Genomic DNA, 26,154 nt, shown 5'->3' with positions numbered 1-26,154 from the left:
GTGTGCCTCAGTTCAGAAGCATTTTAAAGGCTTGAGAATTTTTCGTCCCTCACACTGAAGATGGCTAAATGAAAGGACTGACAGGAATGATGGGAAAGCTCCAACTTCTGGTCTCTGTGGCTCTGTTGGTCTGCTGTCCGGCACTGCCCGTGCCAATCTCTTCATTCATCCAGGTGCTAACCATTTATTTGTAATGCCAATTAAAATGTATGAAATACTTTCTGCATCAGAGTTCAAATTTAGTGAAAGAAAATGGCCGCTGTTTTTCCGTTGGTGATGGTGCAAAACACCTACACAGATATCTGTGGAGTAACCCTAAAGAAGACTTTGCTTACTGGAAAAGACTGAAATGCCATTTTAAATTCCCTCAAGTGATGAATGGAACATTGCATTATAACAGTACGTGTTGTCCTGGGAAATGGAACTCAGTTGCTCTTTCTTTGGCTTTTGTCTTGCTCTTACTCAGATCCCATCAATGCTCAGCTGACGCTACGAGCACAATGTGAATTAGCAAATAATGCCAGTCTGCCTTCAGTAGCATTTCTTTCACTTCCACATTTTCCTATTGAGAACTGTGACCTCATTTGCTTAATGGATACAACTGCAGCCCAAACAGAAACGTGCTTCTTAATAATTGAAATGTGCAGGCCAAAGGTTTGCCTTGCATCTGGTCGCTCACACATCCAAAGTCTGCCCTCCATAAAACGTTTGGATGGATTGCTGGGCACTTGTTTGAATCCGGTCCTCCCTTTGAATGACCCTTCCCTGCACTTTTGTTGTTACTGTTTTAATTCACCACTGTCGTGCTGAAGCTTGAGACACGTAACACCACTCCACCATCAGGAAGCAATCTGCTTCTGTAACCTGACTGCAGGCGTCATTTGCACCCTGGGTTCACACGCATGGGAGCCCTCGATGGCTCCGAGAGCCTGCACTGCTGCCGTGACAGCAAGCTGAGACGTCCGTCACTTCATCGAAGGAACTCAGAGAGCAAAGAGCGGCTGTTTTACTACTGACAGCCTTTGGTGTGGGTAAAACAGCACGTGTCTCGTGCAGCATTTTGATAAGAAATTTGCTTCGCACATAGAGAAGCATTTGTAAATCAGGAGGTGTTTGCCGTGCGTTGCTTAGAGCTTGGAAAGGACAACTCGGCACTGTGCAGGAGGCTGCCCGGGGCTCCGAGCCGGTTGTGCGAACCGTCAGCCAGCAACCACGGCACGGGGTCGCCCTGGGGAAAAGGCCTGAGAGCAGAGAGGCGCGGAACCGGGCTGGGGGTCGGCCGGCCTCGGAAAGCAATTCCTTCCGACGGCCGCTTCGGAGCTAGGGGCCGTTGTGAGCACTGGTCCCAGGAGACGCAACCGACGGACGGCCGACGGCCGAGGCCCGGCGGGGCGAGGGGAGTCCGGGGCAGCAGCGCTGGGCGCAGGAGAACGGCCGGAGCGCCCGGGAAGGACTGCGGGCACCGCGCCGGCTGCGGCCCCGGGCAGCTCGGAGCCGCGGTCCGCCTGACCTCGCGCCTCCAGCCGGGCCGCCCTGCAGGCGAGGGGGGCGCTGTGCCCGCCCCGCGACCATAGAGCCACGCGGAAGGCGGGGAGGCGCCCGGCCGCGGTGGCGTGTGGGATGCGGGAGGCCCGCGCGGGTGGAGGCGGTGGAGCGAGGCCCGTCAGCGCGGCTTCGGCGCCCGCGGGCTGAGGTAAGCCGGCAGCCGGGCCGCGGCCGGGCGAGTCCCTCCGCCCCGGTGGGCGGCCTCCCGCAGCCGGCCCGGGGCCGGGCCCTACGGCCGCCTGCGGGGCCGCGCCCGCCCCCGAGCCGCTCGGAACTCGGGCCCCGCTGGCAGCGCGCCTGGGCCTGTCCCGGTCTGCCGCTCGGCCCGGGCCGGCTTCACCCTCCGACCGCCGCTCTCCGCGTCCGTGCCGCTCTGTGCGCCGCCGGCCGCCCGCAGTGCTGTGCCGTGAAGGAGGCCGGGCGGGCGGCCCGCGTTTCTCGGGCGTCGCTCGGGCTTTGTAATCGCCGCCGCGGGCGGCGCAGCTGGGAGCCCGAACCGCCCGTGGCTCCGCGGTGTGGAACGGCCCAGGACAGCGGCGCGGCCCTTCCTTGTGTGTTAACCGAAAGGCGGAGGGTTCGTTTCTCATGTATTCCCACGGCTTTGCTTCTCGTAGGTGTGCAGCTACCGGTGAGCTTGGTGTGAGGCAGGGCTGCCTGTTTCCACGTCGGTGTCGCGGTCGTTCACTGAGCTGACTGTTTAGGAAGCCTCTCGTGTGTGCAGGACTGATTTACGGTATTGTTCTTTGATGCAGTAACTGTGGGAAGTGCTGCCAATAGTTGCTTGTGTAGGAAACGCGTGACTGCTGCAACAAGCCCTTAGTGTGAGCAGCACTGCCGCCTCCTCTGTGCTTCCTGGGTGACAGCATTCACTGAACAGCAGTCAGAAAGCAAGGTGTTCGGAGCAGAGAGTTGTCATCGAACCGATCCCTGCACAAAGCATCTCGGATCAGAACTGTCGCTGCATGCAGTTTCTCAATCCAAATTCTTTTTAAGGACAGAGCTCATACACCATTCTTCCCTCTTACTTGCTTACTCCTTGCACTTCTCTGCTGTGCGTATGCATGCTAAATCACAGAAGTGTAACACGCTGCATTTTCAATGTGAATGTTGCTGTACTGCTCGTTTTATGATCAGGAGAGCTTTTAGGGACCTAGAGGTGTTATTGGCCTTGGCGAATAGTGTTGCCTTCCCAGTAGCAAAGACAAGTCTGTACTTTGTGTTGTTGGAAGAACATAATATCAAAAATAAAAGTATGTGAAACTTCTGTGCACCAAACACGAATTCAGAGACAAAGCAGTGGTGTCCACCTACAGCCCATCTATCTGCTTGTCTGTCACTGGTTGGTCTGTTGGGTGTTCTTTGTCCCTTTTGCTGTTAGATTCAGAATTGTGGTTGGTAGAAGCGCAGTACAGAAAGTAGTTATGTTGTTATTATGTAAAAGGGGATTGATTCATCTGGTAACACTGTAATGAGGAAAATAGAACTGATTGGGACTGAGGGAGTAGAGGGAGTGTGTGCTGCTCACCAGGAGCTGCTGGGAGGGGGTTTCAGCCACAGAGCCGAGGATGCAGACACAGCATGACGGTGAGCAGGCCCTGCAGGGCCCCCATTGTTGGACTGAATTGGGTGTTTCAAGCAACACTGACAGCATGCTACAAAAAAAGTTAAAAAGTGTTCAGTATTTGAATATCCCTGTCTTCAGTTTAGGTTACAGTGAGATTTTGTGTTTTAGTTTTTTCATTTTTTGCATCATTCTGTGGGCTCTTGCAATGAGTGAGGATCCAGCAGGTGATACTTGATGGAGCTGTTCTTGTTCCGTCTGCGTTATGTCTGAAAATCAGCCATCAGAATGCTGGTGGTGTCAAAGCCATTTTCGGCACTTGGACACCCACTTACATTGTTACTGCTTCCTGTGCCGCTGTGCTCCAGTATAACGTGTGCTTTTAAAAGAGAATCAAAGTTACATCAACAGTTACAGATGAGAAGATAGGCGACTCATCGGGTGAATCGGGAGGGCTGTTCTGCTGCAGAGATGGCTGGGATCACTGCAGAGCGCTTGTTTTAGAATCTGGTAAATAGCTGTTTATGGAAAGACTCCTTGTGTACTTTTTGTAGCGTTTTCTCTGTGCTGCTTAAGATTAAGAAAGTCCCAGACTGCCCGTTCCTGAGAGCTGACTGCTCGCATCCTGACAGGAATGGAGGAAATGACCCACTTTCCTTCCTTTTCTCTGCCTCACTGAAGTCCCATTTCCTCGCACAGGGCAGCAGGCTGCCATGCCCGCAGGAGGCCGTGCCCCAACCCTGCGGCTGCTGAGCAGCACGTTGGGCAGGAGGGGAATTCGCAGAGCTCCCAAATGAATGCTGCTGCAGCATCCACTGTTCAAAAGTTGAATCTGTTGGATGTTCTCTACGTAAGCTGTCCTTCTTTCTGCTAGCCCTGCTAAAATGGGGCTGCAGCCTTGGCAAACAAAGTGATGCTGCTAATGCACTTGTTAATACAGTTGTACTCTTTGCCTTCCATTTTGAAATGTTTTGTACATGCTACGTTATTCTTATAATGCTTGGAATGGTCCTTTGAGTGTCAAAAGAGAATGGAATGGCTGTGACTTCTGCTTTCTGACAGTTATAGTATGTATATATTATGGAGAACTGGTGAAATATCAAGCATTATGATTTCCTGAACGTAAAGCTCTCCAGAGTGCAGTCAGACACCTGAGGTCAGTTGCTGCTTGGCTCAGCACAGTGCATGTGGGGTTCAGGCCTTCAGCCCTCATTGCTGCCTGGCCAGCCTGGCCTGACAGCAAGTTTGTGTGTGAGAGCAGCTGTGAATGCTGCAGGTGGTTCAGGTGGCTGCTGCTGCAGGACGTTGACACGTGCAGAACTGTCGTATTGTGGCTGACCCTAAGGCTTCGATCTGTGATGGCTCTGCGCAGGTCAGAAAGGCCCTCCAGGGAACTCACTTGTTTGAGCCATTTTCTGGAAAACCTCATGAGGGCAGCATCAGGGATTGCGCGGGAGCTGGAGCTTGCTGACTGGTGATTCATTCGAACCGCAGTGCCTCATTGAAGCGCCGAGGAGCAGCATGCTTTTTTTCCTCTAAGAATGTTAGGTATGTGTGACCGTTGAATTCTTGTTCCTCTTGGGCCGTCCTAGCCTGCTGCATGGGAACGCTTGCGGGTAGGAAGGTAGAAAGAATAAGAAAATAAGATTTCTCTCATCTTCGAATAAGCTCTGGAAGCCATTTCTGACTCTAGAGAGATCACCTGACTTTTCGCTTTGTTGATTAATATTCAGTGCAAGCGTTGGTCACAACCAGGATCTTATGACCTGACTTCCTATTCAGGCAACAGATCGTGATTTCCCAGAAGATTCTGGAGGTTCGTAATACAACAGGAATTCTTTAGAAATCCTCTGTTGGTAAGAAGCAGCGCACACAGGTGTCACACGTTGTGCTTATAGGATTGTACCGAGCTGGAAATAGCTCTGCAACTGCTGTGTGTCAGTGCAGCTGTAGGGCTGTGCCCTGCTGGCTGTTCAGAGGCCTGAATGGGCCTAAACGTAATGCTTAAAGGAGAATAAACCATTTTGTTTTTTTCAAGGGTATTCTTAAGGGTGATTCGGAGTTTGTTTTGAGGCATGCATTGGTAGCAGAAGAAGATTAGAATCACGGCCTCCTGTTTTTCCCAGCAGTACTTGTACTGGGCTTTCTTTAGCAAGCAAATGGATGGGAACGTGGGGAAAGCGGTTGGAGGAGAAGAAATGTCCTTGGCAGCATGGTGCCTGGTGTGCACAGCCGGTGGGATTCGAAGTGCCTGTTCCAGGGCAAGTTAAGTGTGTGTAAGCCTTTCCTTTAAAAGTCAGAGTGCAATAATGCCAGCTTAGGCTTTTCCTTCAGCCCAGAGCTTGGTGTTTCTCTGCCGGGGTTTGGCTGTCAAACAGCCGCTGCCAGAAGCTGCACTGCATCCTGCTGGGATGGCCGCTGCTGCCCGGCAGGAAGGCGTTTGTCTGAGCACACAGGTGCTGCGTTGGTCACTTCCTGCTTCCCAGGCCAAGGGCGGTGCTGTCAGCAAAGCGAGCTGTGAAGTGTTCCTTCCATTTCACCTCCTGATTGAAAGGGCCTCGCGTTGCTGAGATAACTGATCTGTAGTGCAGCTAACATCCTTCAGGAAGAAGATAAAGGCTTGCCAAAACTCAGCTTCTCCAGATGCCAGAAACTGCAGTTACTTATGGGGGTCTCTCAGGTCAGGTTGAGTTTTCATGCTCAGTGTGAGTGAGCCAAACACTGTGGTTCTGCAGTGTCCCATAATGTTCAGGGAATGTGCTTCAAAGTGTCTGAAAATCACATTGTAGCCCTCACTTCGAGAGCCTGTAGGTGTCCTGAGGTCTGGGGACTTCATATGCTGTCGCAATCCTCACCTGTCACTTTTAGGTACCTTTTAGACAACAGATAAAATAGTGGCTGCTATTTGTAAGGTGGCTTTAGGAAAGAAATTGTAATTTATCTGTGGGAAGGGTAAAAACAGGATGAAAAACAATGCTGTTCTTCTACACTTCATTCTACTAGAATAAAAGCCGATATTTGTATGCAATCAATCAGTTCAAAATTAAAATGAAAGTAATCATGAAATCAACTAACGTGTACTCTGCATTTTATTTTTCAGTGTCTGACACTTGGAGAAACTAAACATGTCTCAGTCAGGTGAAAAAGTGAAGGTAAGGAGATGGCTGCACAGCCAGAGTTCTGTGTTTCCAATCTGTCCAGCTTCTGAAAGCAGCGGTGGTTTCACTCAGCCTTTCTTTCCCATTAGTTTTCCGACTCAGCAGGCTATGTGGGATTTGCTAATCTGCCCAACCAGGTCCACCGGAAATCTGTGAAGAAGGGCTTTGAGTTCACACTGATGGTGGTTGGTGAGTCGCTTGTTTGGGGTTTTTTTCCTGATTTTAACCATAAAATATAAATAATTCTTTCACACAGACATCTCTGTCTGCCTAGGTAACAATTTATGGGCATGCAGAAGAGAAAAGCACTGAACCGTTCAGTGTAGCTGGATCTCCATTTTGTCATGTTTCATAGGAGGACGTATCTGTAGTGATTAGAGATGATGACTGTGTGCCAGCAGGACATCCTTGTTGTCTTGACTCATCATCAGATGTTAGGGATAGTTGCCTAATCTTTCTGATTGTCAGGTTTCTGCAGCTGAACATGTGAGTGCACACTGTGGATCTTTCTGTTGCTTTCTGTTGTTCTGTGCTGCCCCAATCTGACATAAATAAACTTTTAGTTTGCTTGTTCTGCAAGTGAGCAGCTGTAGGATGGGAAGACTTTTGGCAGAAAGCAATCTGAAGTGATGTGCTGAGCTATACTGACGTGGAATGAGTTTAGTGTTACATGGGTGCAAGGAGAGCGTGGCCAGTTCTTCTAAATGCTGACTTCTCTGATGCCTTGGGTTAGGAAAACAAAACAAAACACTGAAGTTCTGGTTTAGCAATTGCATTTACACGTTTAACTTTACTACTTCAATGTGGGACAACATTTGTGTGACTTGAAATTCTAGAGTGGTGGAACTTCTCATGGAATTTTGAGTAATTTTCTTGCGTTCTTTTCATTAGCATGTAGCCTAACTACAGGGATGCAGAGCTTGACAGCTAATGTGGTATTGCTTTATTCATGTGCTGTCCAACCAATGTCCCAACAGGGAAAAAGCTCAAATAAGCTTTCAGCAGGGGTCTGCAGCTCTGGATTTCATAAGTTTCCATGAAATAAGGCTACCTACCTCTGGTTCTATGTAGTTAAAGTGCTGTATGGCCTCTCAGCTTTTATTATGAAATGTAGAACAGTAAGCTTAGCATTTTCATGCAGTGTTTATGAAAACACTAAGGGCTTGTTTTTCCTGCCTTTTAAAAACTGCTTGGCTGAACCTTTGATGTTTTTATCTCAAAAGCTTGAGTGGATCCTGACAGATCCTCTGTTACGTGGGCTTGGGGAAAGAGGAGGTGCTTAAAAAAGCCTAGGAGTAAAAAGTCTATATGCTGAATAACGTGTATTATTTTGTTTGTAGGTGAGTCTGGCTTGGGAAAATCTACTTTAATTAACAGTCTGTTTCTGACTGATCTTTATCCAGAGCGTTATATTCCTGGAGCTGCAGGTAAATGTGGAGTCTTCTGTCCACTTACATCCCTAGGAAATTTCACAGTTCTCATCCTGATGATAACTTCACCCTTGAGACCCTTTCTTCAAACAGTCTTACTGTATTTTAATTCTCCCAGTGCTTGTCTTTAAGCTGTCATTTTTCTCATTTGTATTTCCTTTAAAAAAATTCAACCTTTGTTGTTCAGTCATCAATTTCTATTTAAAAAACTAACAACAAACAACAACCCCAGAGAGCAAAAGCAAACGACAAACGTTTCAGATGTTAGAATACTTAAATGTGGTTTCAGTCGATTCCCCATTTTCTCTTCCTGTGAAGCCCAAAATTCTGCTCAGAGCTTAAATGCCTTTTGACAAAGAAGCTGGCACGCTTCCTAGTATTGTTTTATTTTTTGCGTATTATCACCAACAGATCTGATTTTTTGAGTTCACTGTGGCTTTTTGTTTGTTTTTGTGAAAAAAGTGTTGAGTTTGGACTGTTTTTTTCTTTAAATGTTCTGTCGTGTAGGTTATAGTAAAAGCTTTGTGTTTTCTTCATTGCTTTCTCTTTCAGGGGTTCCTGCAGCATTGGTAGGGGTATAAGAATAATAACAGTGCAAATGTTCCTTTGTTTTAGAGAAAATAGAGAGAACGGTTCAGATTGAAGCTTCTACAGTAGAGATAGAGGAGCGGGGCGTGAAGCTGCGTTTGACGGTGGTGGACACGCCGGGGTACGGAGACGCCATCAACAGCCAGGACTGGTACGTGTGAGCTGTGAGCACTGCCCTGCCTGCTAGCTTGAATCTTCCACATTTCCAGCGTTACTGAATTGAAGTGATCTAGCTTGCAGAGTGCCAGCAGGGCGCCCTTCTGCGCAGCAGCGTGGCCGGGCTCCTTCCGTGCGCTGCTGAGCAGAGCTTCCTTCCGCTGGACGAGCGGCTCTGCCGTGCATTGTGTTACGCTGAGCTCTTCCTGCTGATTGTGTTCTGATGCCCTTTGTTTATTCTGTTAAGGTGTTTCTTAGAGACGTACATGTTCAGATTTTTCCCCTTTTCTTTTTAGGGGATTGTTAAACAGAAATCGTTCCGTGATGATTAGACTGAGTAGAATGACTTGTTGTGCTATGCTTTGTTTTCTGTGACAGTTCTTAAACACGAACATGCATTGTGGGAACAAGTAGTACTTACTAATGCAAAATGAAAGTATCAGTGAATTCTAGATTTCTCTCTAAACATGTACTCTTATGCCATGTGTCACAACTTAGACTGGGCTGTGATGCGTGTCATCTTGGCAGTCTGTTGTTCTGTACAGGATGTCACAGGAACACGGATGGATAGACTTGTTTCAAACTGTAGTTGGGACTGACTCTGTGACCACCTTCCTTTCTTGTTTCTTCAGAGGATGCAGCAAGTTCGTGTTCTGGAACTTCAGTTTGTGTTCAGGAGCTCTTGCTGCAGTTACGGTTAACCAGTAGATGGTGCTGATCACAGTTTGTATTTCATAAACACTTTTTTCCCAAAGCTGCAGTGAAGGCAGACCACATGTTTCTCAGGGTGATTGATTTTCCTGAGGTTGGTTTTTGAAGGGATAAATAAAAAATCAAACTGGCATGAAGCTTCTGGGAGGCAGCAATCACTGACACTGCTTCAAAATGGCTTTCTCCTAGCTAGGTTTCCTAACAGAGTTTGGGAGTTGTGATCAGTTTTCGTGTATTCTTTGTCGCGGCAAAAATGCTGGTAACAGGAGAGTATTGGTTGGATGGCCTGGATTGGAGGCCTTGCAGTTTTGGATTGGGAAATGCAGTACCAGTGACTGTGCTGTAATAAATTATGAAATAGGTTGTTTTCTTTGATATTTGAACAGTAAGAAAAGGTGGATAAATGCTAACTGTGGTAACCATAACAGTGTATCTTTTCATGAGATTCTGTGTGGAGCTTTGTTTAAGGTTAGTGCCAGCTGGAGTTCTGTGCTCTAGCGTCAAACCAAACTAAACCTAAAAAGCTCTTTTGGTACCACGTTAGGCATGAATTTGGAGAGCAGCAAAGTTTGTAATGACGGGAGGATTGAAGCATAGAATGGGCATTCGTACATTGAGATCCTGACAGATGTCCTTGGTGACTGGAGAGAAATTATTTAAGGCAGGAAGGGGGAAGCTTCAGACACAGAGTTGGGATTAAATCTGCCATCAAAACGTTGGTTGACAAAAAAAACAACAAAAAGCTTTCACAGCTGGCCTTGTTAGATATTGGTGATGGTGAGCCTTATTTCGTCTTGGTTACAGTGTGCTGGGCTCTTGGTGCTGCTTTCTGGCTGCTGCTAATTTGTATATTTATTTTTATTTTGGATTATGTTAAGTTGTGTTTTGTGGGTTTTGGCAGCTTGGTAATATTGTTCGTTTTCCCCCAGTGGGCTTCTTAAATGCAGTGGTTATGTTATTGCTGTTACAATACAGGATGTGCTATCTCCAAGTAATGATAGCACAGGGGTATAATCCAGGTGTTTCCCGGAAGTCAGGAGGTACAGGACACTAACTCCACATTCATAGGGCAAATTATAGCTGTTATAACTAGAAAACTGCACGTAAACTGATTACATTGCCAGAGAAACGTGTGATAGTTGCTTTCCCATTGTTTGTGCTTGGTTTCTGTCCTAATATTTGTATGTCTTCAGCCTTGTTACCTTTCAGCAGCTAAAAGGGTCTAAAGATCAACAGGAACATAAAACACACTGTGCTTTTCAGCACATTTAGATAGGAAGATATTAAGTAGCACGAAGGTCAAAATCAGTAAATCACGTAGTGCTGTGTTGTCTTCTGTGGTATGAATTAAAACAGTGCAAGTTTTGCAAGGAGAAATTGTGTGTAACTGTGTCACAGAATGCATTCCTCCAAAATTCGAGAGCAAAATCAGCAGTGAAAAATCAAATTCCGCTCAGGATCTCTTCCATCATTCTTGTTTATTTCAGCTTTATTAGTGCAACTCACCCTAGGTTTGAACTTCTCTGCCTGCCACGGTATTTACCAACATACTGTCTTTGTCTTCCTTGTTATTCATTCTTTTTCTGTGCTTTCTCATCTGTTTTCTTCTTAATTTCTCCATCCAAATTTTCAATTTCCCACAACTGAGATACTATTTTTCAAGGTAAGCTTTCTGCTCCTATTTTTTTTGTCTCAAGTAGTTTAAGATATGTTCATGGCACAGACATTGGCTTAGTCTTATCTGCATCAGTGTGTTCATTTCCCTTCTCCTCGGTGCTTAATATAAAGTCCTTTCACATTAATGTTGTTTGCAGGTGTCTACATGCTCTGGCGTATCTTAAAACAGTCCTCTTAGTAATGCATTGTGCTTTCTTTTCTTTAGCCACTGTTCTTTGTAACTGCTTAATCTCTATAACCATATTTTGTGTTTCTTTACCTCTGCAGGGCTTATTTTAATTTGCTTTGAACTAAAGTAGGCATTATTTTTCTTTGCCAACAGAAAAGGATTCTGTAAAGTAATGAAAATAGCCAAAGTCATGTGATGCTTTGGTGCATGACTTTCAAATGTGTTTGTATTTAATTCAATGGACTAGAATACCAGGATTTCCATAGGTAACTATAGAAGCTTAGCTCCAGGTCAGGGTTGCAAGAGGATATCCAGGATGTATCATTTGTCAGCTGGTTTAAAAGCAAATCCTTGCCCCTGCCCCAGGGAAAAAAAAAGCAGGCGGTTCTGTTCCTGTCTCTGTTGCCCATGCTGTAGTTGGTGCTTTTTTCTGCACTTGCTCTTGAACTCACTCTGTGCAGGTGGTCGCAGTAGCACCGAAAGTAGCTGCACACGTAAATGGGCACTTGGCTGCTCTGAAAATGCCTTTTTGTGTTATCTAAATACTTTTCATCAATAATAGGTGTGACGCTGCAACGCTGAATTTTTTAACAGTGAGGATCTTAACAGAAGCACGACTTTCTCCTATTGTTCTTACCTTTGCATTGTTCATCTTTTGTCACTTTAAAGCTAATTTGCAATGATTCTCTTCCTTCCTCCCTGCCACACAACAGCTTCAAAACCATCATCCAGTACATTGACAACCAGTTTGAGAGATACCTTCACGATGAGAGCGGATTGAACAGGCGCCACATTATAGACAATAGAGTCCATTGCTGTTTTTACTTCATCTCTCCCTTTGGGCATGGGTAAGAAAAAGCTCTTGTATTTGAAGGTCTTACATTGTGTTTGTGAGTGTTCACTCCTTGAACTAGGGAAAAAAAATGTAGGTACTGTCAGTTAGCCAATGCAATTAAATGGTCTTTGGAGACTAACGTTCTCCTTTGCTTTTGTTCCCTTTCGGTGATGAATATTGTTTTGAAGCAGTCAGTGTTACGTGGTTTATCACCTAGAAACCTAAGAGCTTACAATACTGTATATATCTCATAGTGACAGTTTTAATTGCAATTCAATCTTCAGACGACAGAGCTGATAAGCAAGTGCTCTGACTTAGTTTATCCTGAACACACTGTTGATGTAGATACTCGAAAAAATCATTTTTAATACATTACTTAGTTTGTATAAAGCTAGAACAAACACAGTTCACTGGAGTTTGTTTCATTTTTTCCCCATTTGTTGGCAGGTTGAAACCATTAGATGTAGAATTCATGAAGGCTCTTCATGGAAAAGTCAACATTGTCCCTGTGATTGCCAAGGCTGACACACTGACGCTGAAGGAGAGAGAGAGGCTGAAGAGAAGAGTAGGTCTACTGTTTGCTATGGGGAAATGACATGTGTTGTGGGTGAACTGAAAGAGCACTGTAGGGAAATAACATAGCAGAAATATGACTGCTTGTGCTGCCTTTATTGGTTCTTTTTTCAGTGGTTATATTGACTTGGTGAAAGATTTTCTTCTGATGCTAATAGTGTTCATGGAGCTGTTGCTTATGGAACTGTATCTGATCTTTCAGCAGTGTGTTTCAGGCTCAGTTTTCACAGGTACTTATTTTCTGGTTCAGCGTTTGGAAGCAGAATGATGCTGAAAGAACTGAAGCAAGTATTTAAGTGGAGCATTAGAGGAATATTTGACAGCATCAATCACTCAGAATGCTGAATGTTCAAATGCCTAAAATAACTGAACACGAAATGGGTTCTAACTGCACTTATCTTTCACTAAAATAGTTCTTAGGTGCAATGAAGAGGAACGTACTCTTATTAGGTTTCAATGCATGCTATCGTTATCTTGTCTTTCTTTTATGCTACTTTTATTTGCTGCTCATTGGTCTCTTAGAATCCAGCACAGTGTAGTGCATGTGTTGTTTGACGTTTGCTTTTTTGTCTTGCTGACACAAGATTTTAGTTGCAAAGTGGCTGTGATGCAGGCAAATGTGTTACCTGATGAGAATTTGGAGTTAGCACAGTTCTGTGACTGATGTTAGACTGAAGGCTTACGAGGTGTTTCTTGTGGAGTATGGAGGTGAATCCCAGTTCATGTGCTGTGATGAACAGGTTAATTTAAAGGCACCCTCTCTTGACCGTATTCTGTGCTATCCATGCCTACCTCCTCCCATTTTAGTGCAAAGTTAGCTTTAACTGATCAGTGTTTAAAACAGTCTCTGCTTACACAGAGCAAAACTTGTGCCTGCGCTCACTGGCACAACATACCAGCACTTACAGTGCAGTCTGAGGGAGTGGTTAGGAAACAGGTAAAAAACAGCCTGCGTTATTTTTATTCTGCTGGCAAGGGTTGCTCAGCAAACTGAGTTTATACAAAGTCAAATGTATAATGTGGTTCCAAAGCTTTGAAAGTCCAGCTGCTGTATATTGTTGTAACTCAAAGCACCTTGGCTAACAGAATCTCTAATCAGGAGTAAGAATCAAAATCCTTTGCTGATGCAGCTTGAAGTCTTTTTTTTTTTCAGATCTCTGCCATTTGGCCGTCAATCTAAAGTAAACTGTTTGTGTTTTGCTGTGTAGTCCAAAGCAGCAGAACCAGTTTGTGGTGCTTGTGAAGGAAACACAGCTTGGAGTAATTCCTGTTTGGTCTTTCTGGAATTCAAAGTTATTTTCTGTCCCTCTTGAGTGGGAAGAAATGCAAGGCAGTTTCACAAGCTGTGCCATGCAGGGCTGCTAAGGAAACCTGCTCAAAAGAATGACTTCATGAGAGGGGAACTAATATTTTGACTTTTTTTTTGATTTCCCATGGGAAGGCTAATCTTTAAGAACACAGAATCCTCTGAGGCCAATAAAATGGAGATTTGAAAAAGCAAAATGCTGTTTCATTGTTAGGACCATGAAATACAGTTTGTTTTTATTGCGATTCTTTTTCCTTTCAGGAAAGCAGTAGGTTTAACAGCTGTAATATATTATTCTAGCACCCCTTGTTGTTGGCTTTCCCGTTATTGTTTCAGTTGTGTTTTATCTGTAAGATCTCAGTCACGTTAAATGTGTTTTCTTGTTTTATGCAGATACTTAAAGGCATCGCACTGCAGCCTGCCCCACCAATCCCAGCTCTACATGTTTTCTTAGCGTTTGGTGATAAATTAGTTATCTTCCATTTTGCAAAGCAAGAACAAATCTGTTGATTTATCTGTAATGCAGTTAATACAGCCTACTGGCAAGACTTGTTCCCGTTTTTTTCCTGTAAAGGATAGTACTCCTTGCTTAGGTGTGGGCTCCTGTTTTGTTCTGGGCGCGTGTGAGTGCGGGGGATGTGTATATACCTGCCAGGAGAGCACTGTCATGGGAATAGCTGCAGTTCACTTCTTGTCTGATGGTGTGAGGGATTGTTTTATTTCCAACAGCTGCTTAATAGTCAAGGTCCAGTTGGACAACTTTCATTTCTGCTCTAGTGATTGATTGCTACACAACAGAAGATCAAGGAACTCAACACAAAGATTCATTAAGACCTCTCCCGTGCAGCTGGAGTCTAGTTCTAATTGTGCTATCAAGTTATGTTTGTTTTAACACCTACAGACACATGATGGCACAAGTGCTCATAGACATCTAGGAATGTTTTTTATGACCTCAAAAAAAAAGAAGAAAAAAAGGAAGCTGCAGGTCGGTTGTGGCAGTTGTGCTTGCTGCTCCTGTGCCAGCTGTGGGCTACAGCTGCAGCCCTTTGGGGAGCCCCCATATGAGGACTTGGTGCAGTGCATCTTTTTTCCTTCTAAGATGTCTTCAACCACTTGGAAGAGAGTTGTTGTGGAATATCAGCATTCATTCCTAACGTTCTCTTCAAGCTACTTTTCTTCTTTTGTGAAACAAGATGTTGACAGTGCTTTTCCCACACGAATATTCTTAATAGTATGACAACAGAAGTGTTTCCTTCAGTTTTAAAGGACTGAACAGTGCCACTTGCCACATGCCTAGCATTAGCTGGCTGCTTACCCCTGCAGCGAGTTCCTTAGGGAAGGAATGCATGCAGGAGTACTTTGTTGGGTTTTTTGTTAATCCAAGACATTAGTGACAATAAAAAGAACTGTTTATGGATTTTTACTTCTTAATGGACTTTGAATCACTTTCTGTAGTTGAAGTGGGAAATCAGCTTTCATCTGCTTGATTTAAGAAACAGTAGACTGCCTTAATTTTTTTTGTACAAATATTTTTGCATGGATTGCATTGTTTCTGATGCTTAACTAATGCATCCTATCTCCAAATACATTGGTTTTACTTCTTCGTATTCTTCTTCCCAGCTGGCAGTGCTGTACCTGATGTGCTTTGGGTGCAGCTGGCCCCTCTGGCTGCCAGAGCACACAGCATTCAACTTGCCATCCACCAGAACTCCCAGAGCCTTTGCTGTGGGGCTGCCCTGTCCCACATGTGGGATCTGGCACTCGCTGAGCTTCGTGCAGTGCATTACTGCCCAGGCCTCCAGTCTGTCAAGGATTCTGCAAGGCCTCTCTGCTCTTGAGGCAATCGACAGCTCCTTCTGATTTTGCATCATTTGCAAACTTGTTTATGATGCTTTTGTGTTCTGCATTCGGGTCCTTTATAACGCTGCTGATGAGAACTGACCCTAAGGTGGAGCCCTGGGGAATCCTTTGAGCCCGGCTGCTTGTGCAGCCTTTGTGCCCAGAAGGGTACTGAGAAAAAGGGTAACAAAAGCTGGGCTGAAATCCAAAAAGAAGTTAGAATCTTTATCTCACTGAACAGAAATATACTGTTCAAATGAGGTCATATGCAAACATACATTAGAAATGTCACGAGGTGTATTTGGTCAGTGAGTCTGTTTCTCTTTGGGTAGATGGACAGATGAACTGCCATTTGTGTTTTGTAATTTCTGACTTTGTATACAGATAGGGATTACAGTAAATCTCAGCCAAAGCTTTGGCTTATTACAATGCCTGTTAATAAACTGCTTTTAAAGAGAACCTCTACTGTTGGCAAATCTCAGCAGTGTTTCTAGATGTGCTTTTTGTAGTAGCAGAATGAAATCTGTAAAATCCAAACGTGTGGCACGGGCTTCCTTTGTTCATTTTGCAGTTGTGATTAATGTCCACCTCGGAATTGTTTCTTAAGTCTTTGAACACGTACCTTACTGAAGGAGTGCTTCTGTACCTGAGCTGTTCTGCCTGCATTGCTTGCGTGCTTGAGGTTCAAGTCTGTCTGTTGAGTGAAGAAAAAACGAAAAATGCTGACATCTGCTGCATAGGCAGAGTGAAATCGGTGGGATGTAAGGTAGTCTTATGGTACCTAATCTAACTTGGTAGTTCGTAATGTAAAGAACAAGTAGTGGTAATTCCTGTCAATTGGTTGGTTTTTAAAGGCTGCTTAGAGCAGAAGAACGTGCTTTGAGACTTATAGATGTGACAACCAGTTACGTTTTTCATGTATCTTTCACATAATGATAACTCTTCAATGGGACAAGAGTTTATTTTCCTTCGTCTCTTAAACTCCTCAGGTTCTAGATGAGATTTCTGAACACGGCATTAGGATTTACCAGCTCCCTGATGCAGATTCTGATGAAGATGAGGAATTTAAAGAACAAACTAGAGTCTTAAAGGCAAGTTTCACTCTTTCTTAATTTACTGTTTTGCTGCAGTGTTCAGGCTTACTGTATGCTTAAAGATAATAATTCCTTTATAATATGCATTGAATATTCAGATTTTGTTCTTGGAAAAAATGTTGATTCTGAATTATAATCCTTTTTAATCCATTCTTTGCTTCATCAGAGCTCCAAATGTAGTATTGTGACTTTCTTTTTTGAATGTAAGTAACTGCTCACCAAGAACAGTGGTTTGCTGTCTGTTGCCTTGACAGCCTGACAAGCCTTTTAATATGCAAGCAAAAAGAGAATATGCACTCAGAGTTGCTGTACTAATTAACAACTTTCCTCTTGTTAGTGTAGGTAATAACGGTTTTAATTAAATCACTTCCTGCTAGTGCTCTGATGCTTCCACAGATGCTTGAAGAACACATGTGAAATTCTGTCTCCAGCAACTTTAGTCTGTATGTGAAGCGTGTTTCTGTTGGCTGTTTTCCATGCATGATGTTATGTCAGATGACGAATTATGCCCAATTTGTGTTTCAACAACAGTCAGACGTTCCGAAAGAAAAGTGTCATTTCCTTTTGAGCTGCTGCTAGGACAAACCAGTCCTAACAAAACGACGGGCTTCAGCAAGAAGAGGTTGCACTGTTGAGCACAGAATTTGTTGGTTTTCTGGTGTAGAAGGATTTTATTGAAGTACTTCTGTCAACGTTTCTTTTCCCCATCTCCTGTCTGCTACTTATTGCACCTCTGTGCTTTCCTTAAAAGAAAAAAGCAAACAACTGGGTGCACCAAAAAAAATCCTCAGCCCCTCTCCCCCCCAGAAAGAAGCCAACCCACTCACCCAACCAAAAGCCAACGCAACAACTTGTTTTGCTCTGTCTCAATCAGGCTAGCATTCCCTTTGCTGTTATTGGATCCAACCAACTTATTGAGGTGAAAGGGAAGAAAATCCGAGGCCGTCTGTATCCTTGGGGAGTTGTTGAAGTTGAGAACCCAGAGCACAATGATTTCCTTAAATTGCGCACAATGCTGGTGTGAGTAATGCAAAAATCACTGCAACCTGGTGATGTAACCCTGCTGGAATGACTTGAGAATTACATGAACATGAATTATTTAATGCCATGGTAGCCCTAATGAAGTGCAGATTGACTTTTTTTTTTTTGCCTCCACTTTTAGCCCTTGGCTTAATTTACCACTGTGCTCCTCTGGTCTGAGCTAAGAAAATATTTTCTGTATTTGAAATGATCAGATAAGGTGCATCTTATGTGAACTGTTTTTACGTTGCTATGTAGAAATTGAAGCTTTCTTACAGTGCAGTGGGTGAGGCAGAGAGCCTTTAGATGCTAAAGTAATTGGTGAATCCATGAAGACAAGTGTTCTAAAGGCAAAGCTCAGTTTTCTTATCAGTATAGGAAAGTCTGTGTTAAGTAGGGCACCCCCCACCCCTGGTGTCTGTAGCTGATATGGGCATTCTGTCAGTGTAGATGGCTCTAAGTAATTTCTTGTGCTATCTTGCTGTTGTTGTAAGTTGAATTCTGTAGTGTGTTTTTGGTTTTAGTCTCTGCTGAGCAGGGATTGCCCTCTGCTGGTCATCATTTCCAGCAGCATTTCTTTCTCCAGGCAGTTGAAAGCTGCTGGGTGATGCCAGCTGTTACCTTACCCAAGCAGTTCTGCTCAGCTTTCAGTTCCAAATTGTAGTTAATGACCTTTAAGTGTCAAAAAATACTTCAGGAATTAAATCTTTCTGAACGAGTCTTCACAAGGTTCTAACACTGCAGACTCATACGAACAACTCCTTTAAAGTAATGCGTGAACAAGACAGCACGCTGTGCGTGGTTTAAGGATATTGGTGGGAGGGTGCTAATCTATAAATCAAAAGGACTAGCAAGCATGAAAGCAGTGTCCTGACAAGCTTTGTGGCTGATTTGGTGTATAAAAATTGTCCTTCTAGTGAATGCATCTATTATACAAAATAACTTTTTGTTTTCAGTTTTTATATTCCCTTTGACAAGAAGCATGAAGCACACAGTATTGCTTTGTATGTTCTAGAACTCACATGCAGGACCTGCAGGAGGTGACCCAAGATTTGCACTATGAGAACTTCCGTTCAGAGAGGCTGAAGAGAACTGGCAAGTAAGTGTCTGCGTGTCTCTGGCTCTGCTTGTGAGTCTCTTCCTTTTTTCTGTGGCACCTGACACACTTCTCTGAAGCAATTCCTCATCATTATTTCTTATCAACTTTCAATATATGGAGTAAGTGAAATTCATAAGACGTTTTTGTAGTATTAAGCATGACTCTTGTGAAGTGCCATACAAACAGACATCTGCTCTTGTCTGCATATCCATTCCCTCTTCTCTATGCTTTTAAGTGGAAGATACATAAAGAAGCAGGGTGTAGACATGATCAGATAAAACCTGTCTGGGAAAAACAAACTCAGTGGGCACATTTATGTGATTATGTAGATCATATATAAACCATATATATTTATATGGTTATGTAGATCACAGCCTATTAATCTGATGAGATTAAAACTGCCGTGTGGGATTTTTTTTCTGCTCCTTCACATATAGCTGCAGAGGGAAGTTCAGCCCAAGCAACCTTTCTTTGTAATTTCTTTTTCTTTTTTCTTGTAATGCTTCTGTTCTTGGCAAATTTAATTCCACAACTACTCTCACTGCATCTATCTTGATAGCAAAGTATTCTTCTCCCCATCTTGTTCTCTGAGTTCATCCAAGCGTTCAGATCTTAAACAAGAGAAGAAATAGCTTAAGCAGCAATTCCACAGTTGCTTTCATGGGTGATTTTGTTCCAAGGGTAGGTGGTAGAGGGAATCTTGCAGCAAAAAATTAGCAAGTTAGCAATGAAGAAACTAAGAAACAGAGGAAGAAAATTAGAGAGTGAGGATAACAGGAGCTTAGGGATAAATAGAAGATGGCATTTTAAAAAATCAATACAAATGTGTTTAAAAAATGTCCCCATTTCCACTATGAGAAAGCATGCAGACTTTTGTGTTGTTACAGTAGCTGAAATGTGAATCTCAGGGCTGTTCTTGGAGACTTTTTCTGTATCCTGCGTCATCAGTGTGTTCTGTTGTTCAACAGGCCTGTGGAAGAAGAAGTCGTAGACAAGGATAGAATCCTTCAGCAGAAGGAGGCTGAGGTAAGAGAGCTTCTACAACCATTGTTCTTCAAATGCATCTGCCGTGCTCCACTTCCAGTGTTCTGCATCAGCTCCTGCATACAGACTGGAAGGGTAGAAGGAAGATGTGATCTGTTGCATGCAAGTTGCCTGTGCAAGGTGTGCTTGTATGCGGTGGATATCAGGTTGCACGTGGGGACTTTTGGTTCTGCAGGCAGAATATCTCTCATCTCCATAAACAGAATTTATGTTTTCTGCTAAGTAGCAAAGCCTCTCTGTGTCTGTTATCTACATGTGCTGTTTTAAACATATGTTGGAGTAGACTGGTAGACCAATGTCGTTTCAGGTGGGCATGCTTTAGCACAAACACGTTAGCAATAAATTTATCCATGTCTTGTGCTAAAGAGTAGAAAAGGTTACAGAATCTTAAAAATCCTATGACGGAATTTGTGTGCATATCTCTTAATCTTCTGTCTTACAGCAAAACCTATAAATTTTCTTTAATACCACTCAATTTTTCTATCTTTGTTTTCTTACTCTGCTTTCAAGTTATTGCTAAACCTTTCATCCTGATATTTTTATGTTAGAATTCTAAAGATTCAGAGATTGTGAGCCTATATTGCAATGTAAGTAGCATGCTGCCAGTGCTTGTGACTTCTTGCACGGTGGAAATGCTTTCTGCCAGTTGGAAGGTAGAAGATTTTTCTGTTTATCCTAGTTTTATCCAGTTCAGCTTTGATTCAAGTTCATAAATGAAGGAATGCATGACTTAAAGGTCACTGTATACAGATACAGATATACATGCAGTGATTTGGAGTAAGATATTAAAGTAATAATACTAAAAATACAACCAATTATGTGTATTTCTGGGATGAAAGATTCAGGCTCCAGTACCTGCAAGTTTATGAAATATAGTTACTTCAGTCTGTGCATTTCTTTTTTCCTTCATAGCATCCATGTTTAAAAATAGCTGACCTTGGCATTTTGACATAATCAGCTGCTTCTGTATTTCCTTTTAGGAATTATTTTTTTTTTTTTTTTTGCTGTTTACCACCATAGCTAGTAGTTGAAAACATGAATTACCAGAGATTGAATGAGATAAATGCACTTAGAAAGTCCTGCAGTGATGAAGGTGCAGCTGTGTTGCTGAAGTGATGGCCGTGCACTTGGGGCGCTGGAACTTCTCCAAGGACTTTGTGCACAACTCAGCTGCCTCCCCTTCCCTGGTGTGTGTGTGTAACAGCAGCAGCTGTCAGTTGGCTGCCAGCAGTGCCAGGTGCTCTGAAGTGTCAGAAGCGTGGTTAGAGAAACACCTCTCTTACTTCTGTCCAGCGCTTCCATCATTCGTGTGGTGCAATTTGGGTTTAATCCCTAATCCTTTAATCCTATTCATCCTGATGTTATTTCAATGATGTAAATTGTATGTGCCCTAGCAGTTAAGTATAAATTTAGGTGTTCTTCTAGAGCTACTTGTCTTCAGGTTTGTAGCTGAACGCATTCTGCGGTGTTTCTGTGGGAAGCTGTTGGTGCGGCGAGCTCCTCACGGTCGACTGATCTGTTCTGACTCTGTGCAGACCTGTGTATAATATTTGTATATGTGTGTAACGCAGCTTTTATGTGTTACCGTTAAATAGGTGGAGTCTTGAATTTCTTGACAGATGGTCTCTGAAAGTTCCCTCTGGGACTCATCTCTGAGTAACTGCTGCTGAAGTTGCAGAGGATTAGGTTAGAACTTGGAAAAACAAACAGATTTTTATGTTCTGCGTTCTATTGTCCCTAAGAGATCAAGAAGCTTTGCTGAATCTTCTGTAGATAAGCTGGGATGAAATCCCTTCATCTCCGTATCATCCCTATGCTTCAGACTGGGAAAAATCTGGGGAGGGAAGAAGCGCAGAGGAAATGGGCTCACATTCCACAGCCTTTGCAGAGAAAACAAATATCCATTTCCCCTCCTGCTCCGCATTCCCATCAGTAACGGTGCCTGTTCTATTTACAGCTCTGTAAGGTTTATGTAACCTTGGAAGGAATGAACACTTGGGTTAGTGCCAGGAGCATCGTTATCAGAGCATCACTTTAGAATGAGTTTTTAGTATGCCAAAGGATGTGGTCCCTGGTTCACAGTTTGGAATTGCTAATTTGTGCTTTTCGTTCATCTTCCTTTGATGACCCATTTTTCTGAGCTGGGAAGTGAAAGTAAGAATAACGATAACCACATTCCTTACAGTAAATGTGCTGTAGTTCAGATTGTTTTGACATTGTGGTGTGGATGGGCTCAAATTTAGGAAATTTTGTAGTGTTGTGCAATACTTTTTTTTTGTTTAACTCTGAAAATATTTTGTAATAAAATCCTTTCAAAGTTTTGACATTTTCCTAGAAATATTCCCTCTGAAGTCTGTGTTTACATGAAAACAAGAAACAAAGTTCCTCAGATTTAAATACATATTTATATTTAATATTACTCTTTTTGGCTGCTGAGCACTTCGTTCGTTCAGAAGAAGTACTTGTCTGTATTGTGGGCAAAATTTGGGATGAAGTCTTGTAGGTAATGCAGAACTGTTTACCTGTGGTTTCTGTGTGGGCCTGGGAGCTGTTGGAAGCTGGGATCCCCTCTGAGCTCTGTAACCACTGGATTTAGAAGCTGTTGTTTCCTTTGTGTTGCTACAAGTGTTGTGTGTGTTAAGTACCCAGTGGTTACATGATAGTTTAAGCTCCCTTTTAGTCCTGGTGAAGTGAAATAGATGGACTTTATACCATGGCTGCATTTACTCTTTTCATTGTCTGGGAACTTGAAGGAAACTTTCTTTTGTTCACATTTCTAAATGTTGTTTCCTGGCTTTCTGCTGTCCTGTGGATCATCTCTGTGCTGTCCTGTTTCTTTAGGGAATGTGTGCAAGTTCCCTGCAGAATGTATTAATCATGCTCTTACAGTAAGGGCCTCTATTGCTGTGCAAGACCAAGGTGCTGTAGGCCCTTGCCTTGTTCTGCCCCAGTGCAGGGGCAGAGGCATTACTTTGAGTCACGTGTGAAGCGTTAGATTCATCTTAAGATGAAAGACTGTTCTACGCCGTGCTTCCAGAGGGGTGAGACACAACTTATTTTGAACTTGTAACACGTGGAAATGGTTCTTGTGTCCTCTCTTCACTTGAAGAGGAACATTGGAAGAGACTGGCGTGGTTACCGTGCTGAGTACAGCTTGGGTTGACTCCCTGGCTGGGCAGAAGCAGGAATATTTATTTGTGAATTCCACACTTGAGCTGCCAGGATTTATACAGTGCAGATGATTTCCTTCTCGAGATATTTATATGTTCTCCCTAAATTCAGTTATGGCTGCTGCTGCTGGGCAGAGCCTGGCATCCTCATAGGCTGTGTGCTGAGCGTGCTGCTATGAGATGCATGGCTGAGACCTGGAGCAGAGACGTTTAGAAGCTGTAGTTTTACAGCAAGAAGAAACCACTCAGGATTGTTTGCATATCAAATGCTCAGCGAAAGCCAGAACAAAATGCAGTGAAAAACTACAGTTGTCTCCTGAAGATGATGTGTGTTCATGTCGCTCTGCTTTCCTTTACTTTTTTTTGCCAGCTTTCTTTTGTTAAAAAGAAACATCAGTGTCTATTATGTGCAAACAGCCATAGGATACAGCAGTGTGCCCGGTTGTTCCTGAAAGCCTTCCTGAATTCTGCCAAGAGCTTCAGCAGCCTGCCACTGTTTAGCTAATGGCACAGACTAACACCAGAATCACATGTAAAAGGAAAACCTTGCCATCTTGATGTTAGTGTCAATTCTTTTGTCTCATCTTAAATTTGGGTCTCCGAGCATATTATTCTTTCATGCTATGGACATGTTCTTATCCCTTAGGTTAAGAGGACATGAGACTTAGAGATGCATTCAAGTCTTAATGTGTGATGTTGACTATTAGCAGAATACTAATTTGAAAAAATCACCATAGTACATGTGGAACAGCATCTTTCCCTGTGATTACTGAATGGTTTCTATTTTGGGAACACTTCAGGGCTCAATTTTAAGTGTTCTTGGGAAAGCTCAAATAGACAAGCTCCCAGTAAAGCCAGTTTTTGCTCTGGTGATAAATCTGCAGTAGGGTCGTTCAAAGACCAGGTGTCCTGCATCTGTACAAATGGATCTTTGAGCTAGTTTTCTTTTATTGTACCAAAGAATCAACACAGCTCTCATGTCTGAATCTTCCTACTTCTTTTCTTTTCCACCCTGCAGAACTATGCCTGCCATCTCTCTGTCAGAGGCTTTCTGCCTGTTTAGTGAAAAGATACAGATGGATGTCTAACAGTCAGTGTAGTTAGCTGTAGCATGCTGTTCCTGTGATCTCCTTTTGTCAGAGTGAATCTACAGTGCAGTCATAGGAGCCTGAGTTAGTCTTTGCTGAACCTGTTCTGCTGCAGCAAGAGATGTGTCCCAGTATATAAGGCAGCTAATTTTAGTGCAGTGTATGCACTTCTGTTTCTTACTCTCCCAAATCTGCATCTGAAGCTAGGCAAGGGAAAGTGACACAGGCACCTGTAGCTGCTCTTTGCCAGTTCTTGGTGGGGAGCAGCACATTCTCTGTGTGTCAGTGCAGTTACTTTGTGATGCTTTGAAGAATCTGGGTTGGGAAAAATACAGTATTCAGTTCTGTGAATGAGTTACATGTGCCTGGTTTAGAAGGAGGCAAATAGGATCTGCTTTCTGCCATGGAAGAAAGCATGGTGAGTTTCCTGGATTTTGGACTTCTCGTGTCGAAGCTGAGAGATGGTGCTAAACATGTGCGTGTTTCTCTTACAGCTGCGCCGCATGCAGGAGATGATTGCTCAGATGCAAGCCCAGATGAGGATGAAGCCTGGAGATGACTAAGATACTGAATGGCTGGGTGCATCAGGTATGACTTTTCTGACTTGTGTACTCCTCTTACGTAAGGCTTTCAAAGTGACTGTTGCCAGTTCTGCACTTGGGACATGCCTTCATGGCACTTCTAGTAAAACAGAGTGCTGTTCTGGTACATTAAAAAAATTATGCAAACACTACTTTTCCATCTGTCATTAAGATTTGCAAATGCTTATCCTCAGTGCCTTATTTTTTGGATCATCTAACTTTGGTTTTGCAAGCAAAAAGCTGTTCAAAATATTAGTTTGTCTCTACATAAACAAAAGTAGAGTATTTGGGGTATGTGGACTTCTGAATTTAAAACAAATGAAATTTTAGACAAGCTGGTTAAGTGTACTGAATGCTTGATTGTAGGTAGGATATATTAAATGAGATCAGAATGAGTGAAGGAAAAAAAGGTTCTTGTAGCAAATATTCACTGTGTCTTCAGAAATACTCATTTCTTTTTCCAGTTCTTTGGCATGTTTTATTTTTTTAATGCAAGATTAAAAACCAGAAGGATGTGAGGTGTCTTGTTGCTTAACACTGCAGTTTAATACTCCAGTTTTGATTGCTGGTCTTCTGGAATGTAAAGCTTGAATAAAATGGATTATGTTATCCCTCATGACCTTGTGGCAGCTGCCAACATTCCAAGCCTAAAATAAGGAGATTTTTGTTGCCTTTATTTGAACTTTCAGTCTTCCTGTTTATATATTTAAAAAAACAATCTCCTAAGAAATAAACTTATTCACTGGGCTCCTGTTTAAGCAGAAGTTGGTGGTTTTACTGTTATGTACACTGTAATCTTTAGTAGAAGTAGTTAAGGGGAAGCAGCAGTTCAAGCTCAGGTTTCATGCTGATTCCAAGTCTTGCAGGTAAAGTAATCTTCACATTATGTCTTCCAATCTCCATAATGAGATATGTATTCCCTGAGCTGGAAATCTAAACACTGAGGTTAATTTGTGGCTAACCATGCAGCATATGTGATAGCAGGGCCTGGCAGAAAGCTCTCATTTCCTCAGGCAGGAGCTGGTAGTTATTCAGCCTGTTAAATTCTTTAGCCTAAAGTAAAGGTCCCAAGATTTCATGCTGACTTTATCACATGGCCAGACTCTGGCCTCTTGTGAAAATAGCTGTTTGACAGGGGAAACCTCGCATAGCATGAATCATTATTTCTTGTTGCAAACTAGCACAGTTCTTTCTGCAGCTTACAAATCATGCTTAATCACATGGTATCCCTTAAACTGATACTTGGTAAGTAAAAAAATCTCCCTAAATGTAATTGCTTTGTCCATAGTTGTCGCTTGCAGAGTGCAGGATGTCTGCGTGGTCAGCATCTGGGCACTGATAGGATGCAGCATTCATAGCACAGGTAGCCAGCAGTGCACCAGGTTCTGTGCGTTTCACAGCTTCTGGCAATCCTGAATATGGTATTCATGGAAACAACTTGCAGCATGCTGTGCCCCACGCTCACTTCGCAGCCTTGGATGTGTTGTAAACAAAGCCGTGAGCATGCCCA

The 26,154-nt window shown here is 43.3% G+C and overlaps 1 protein-coding gene across 3 annotated transcripts in view; it reads left to right on the top strand.

Moving 5' to 3' along the window:
• Positions 1-1,572: 1,572 nt before the first annotated feature.
• Positions 1,573-26,154, top strand: part of LOC125701941 (septin-2) — a 31,597-nt gene continuing 7,015 nt past the window's right edge. For 2 of the 3 annotated variants that reach the window (XM_048964571.1, XM_048964570.1), the window contains exons 1-12: positions 1,573-1,693; positions 6,207-6,258; positions 6,354-6,453; positions 7,605-7,691; positions 8,310-8,433; positions 11,709-11,843; positions 12,278-12,395; positions 16,538-16,639; positions 17,517-17,662; positions 18,678-18,761; positions 19,730-19,787; positions 24,558-24,651. In XM_048964571.1, coding sequence (XP_048820528.1) covers positions 6,232-6,258; positions 6,354-6,453; positions 7,605-7,691; positions 8,310-8,433; positions 11,709-11,843; positions 12,278-12,395; positions 16,538-16,639; positions 17,517-17,662; positions 18,678-18,761; positions 19,730-19,787; positions 24,558-24,626 — 1,050 coding nt within the window. In that variant the 5' untranslated portion in view covers positions 1,573-1,693; positions 6,207-6,231 and the 3' untranslated portion in view covers positions 24,627-24,651. Of the gene's footprint in view, positions 1,694-2,159; positions 2,279-6,206; positions 6,259-6,353; positions 6,454-7,604; positions 7,692-8,309; positions 8,434-11,708; positions 11,844-12,277; positions 12,396-16,537; positions 16,640-17,516; positions 17,663-18,677; positions 18,762-19,729; positions 19,788-24,557; positions 24,652-26,154 lie in introns of all 3 variants that reach the window. The other variant, XM_048964572.1, reaches the window with a different exon arrangement.

Source organism: Lagopus muta, chromosome 17 (assembly GCF_023343835.1).
Source record: "Lagopus muta isolate bLagMut1 chromosome 17, bLagMut1 primary, whole genome shotgun sequence".
In the NCBI taxonomy this organism is placed as follows: domain Eukaryota; kingdom Metazoa; phylum Chordata; class Aves; order Galliformes; family Phasianidae; genus Lagopus; species Lagopus muta.
The sequence above is the reverse complement of the archived record's forward strand: the minus strand, read 5'-3'. Positions and strand labels throughout refer to the sequence as shown.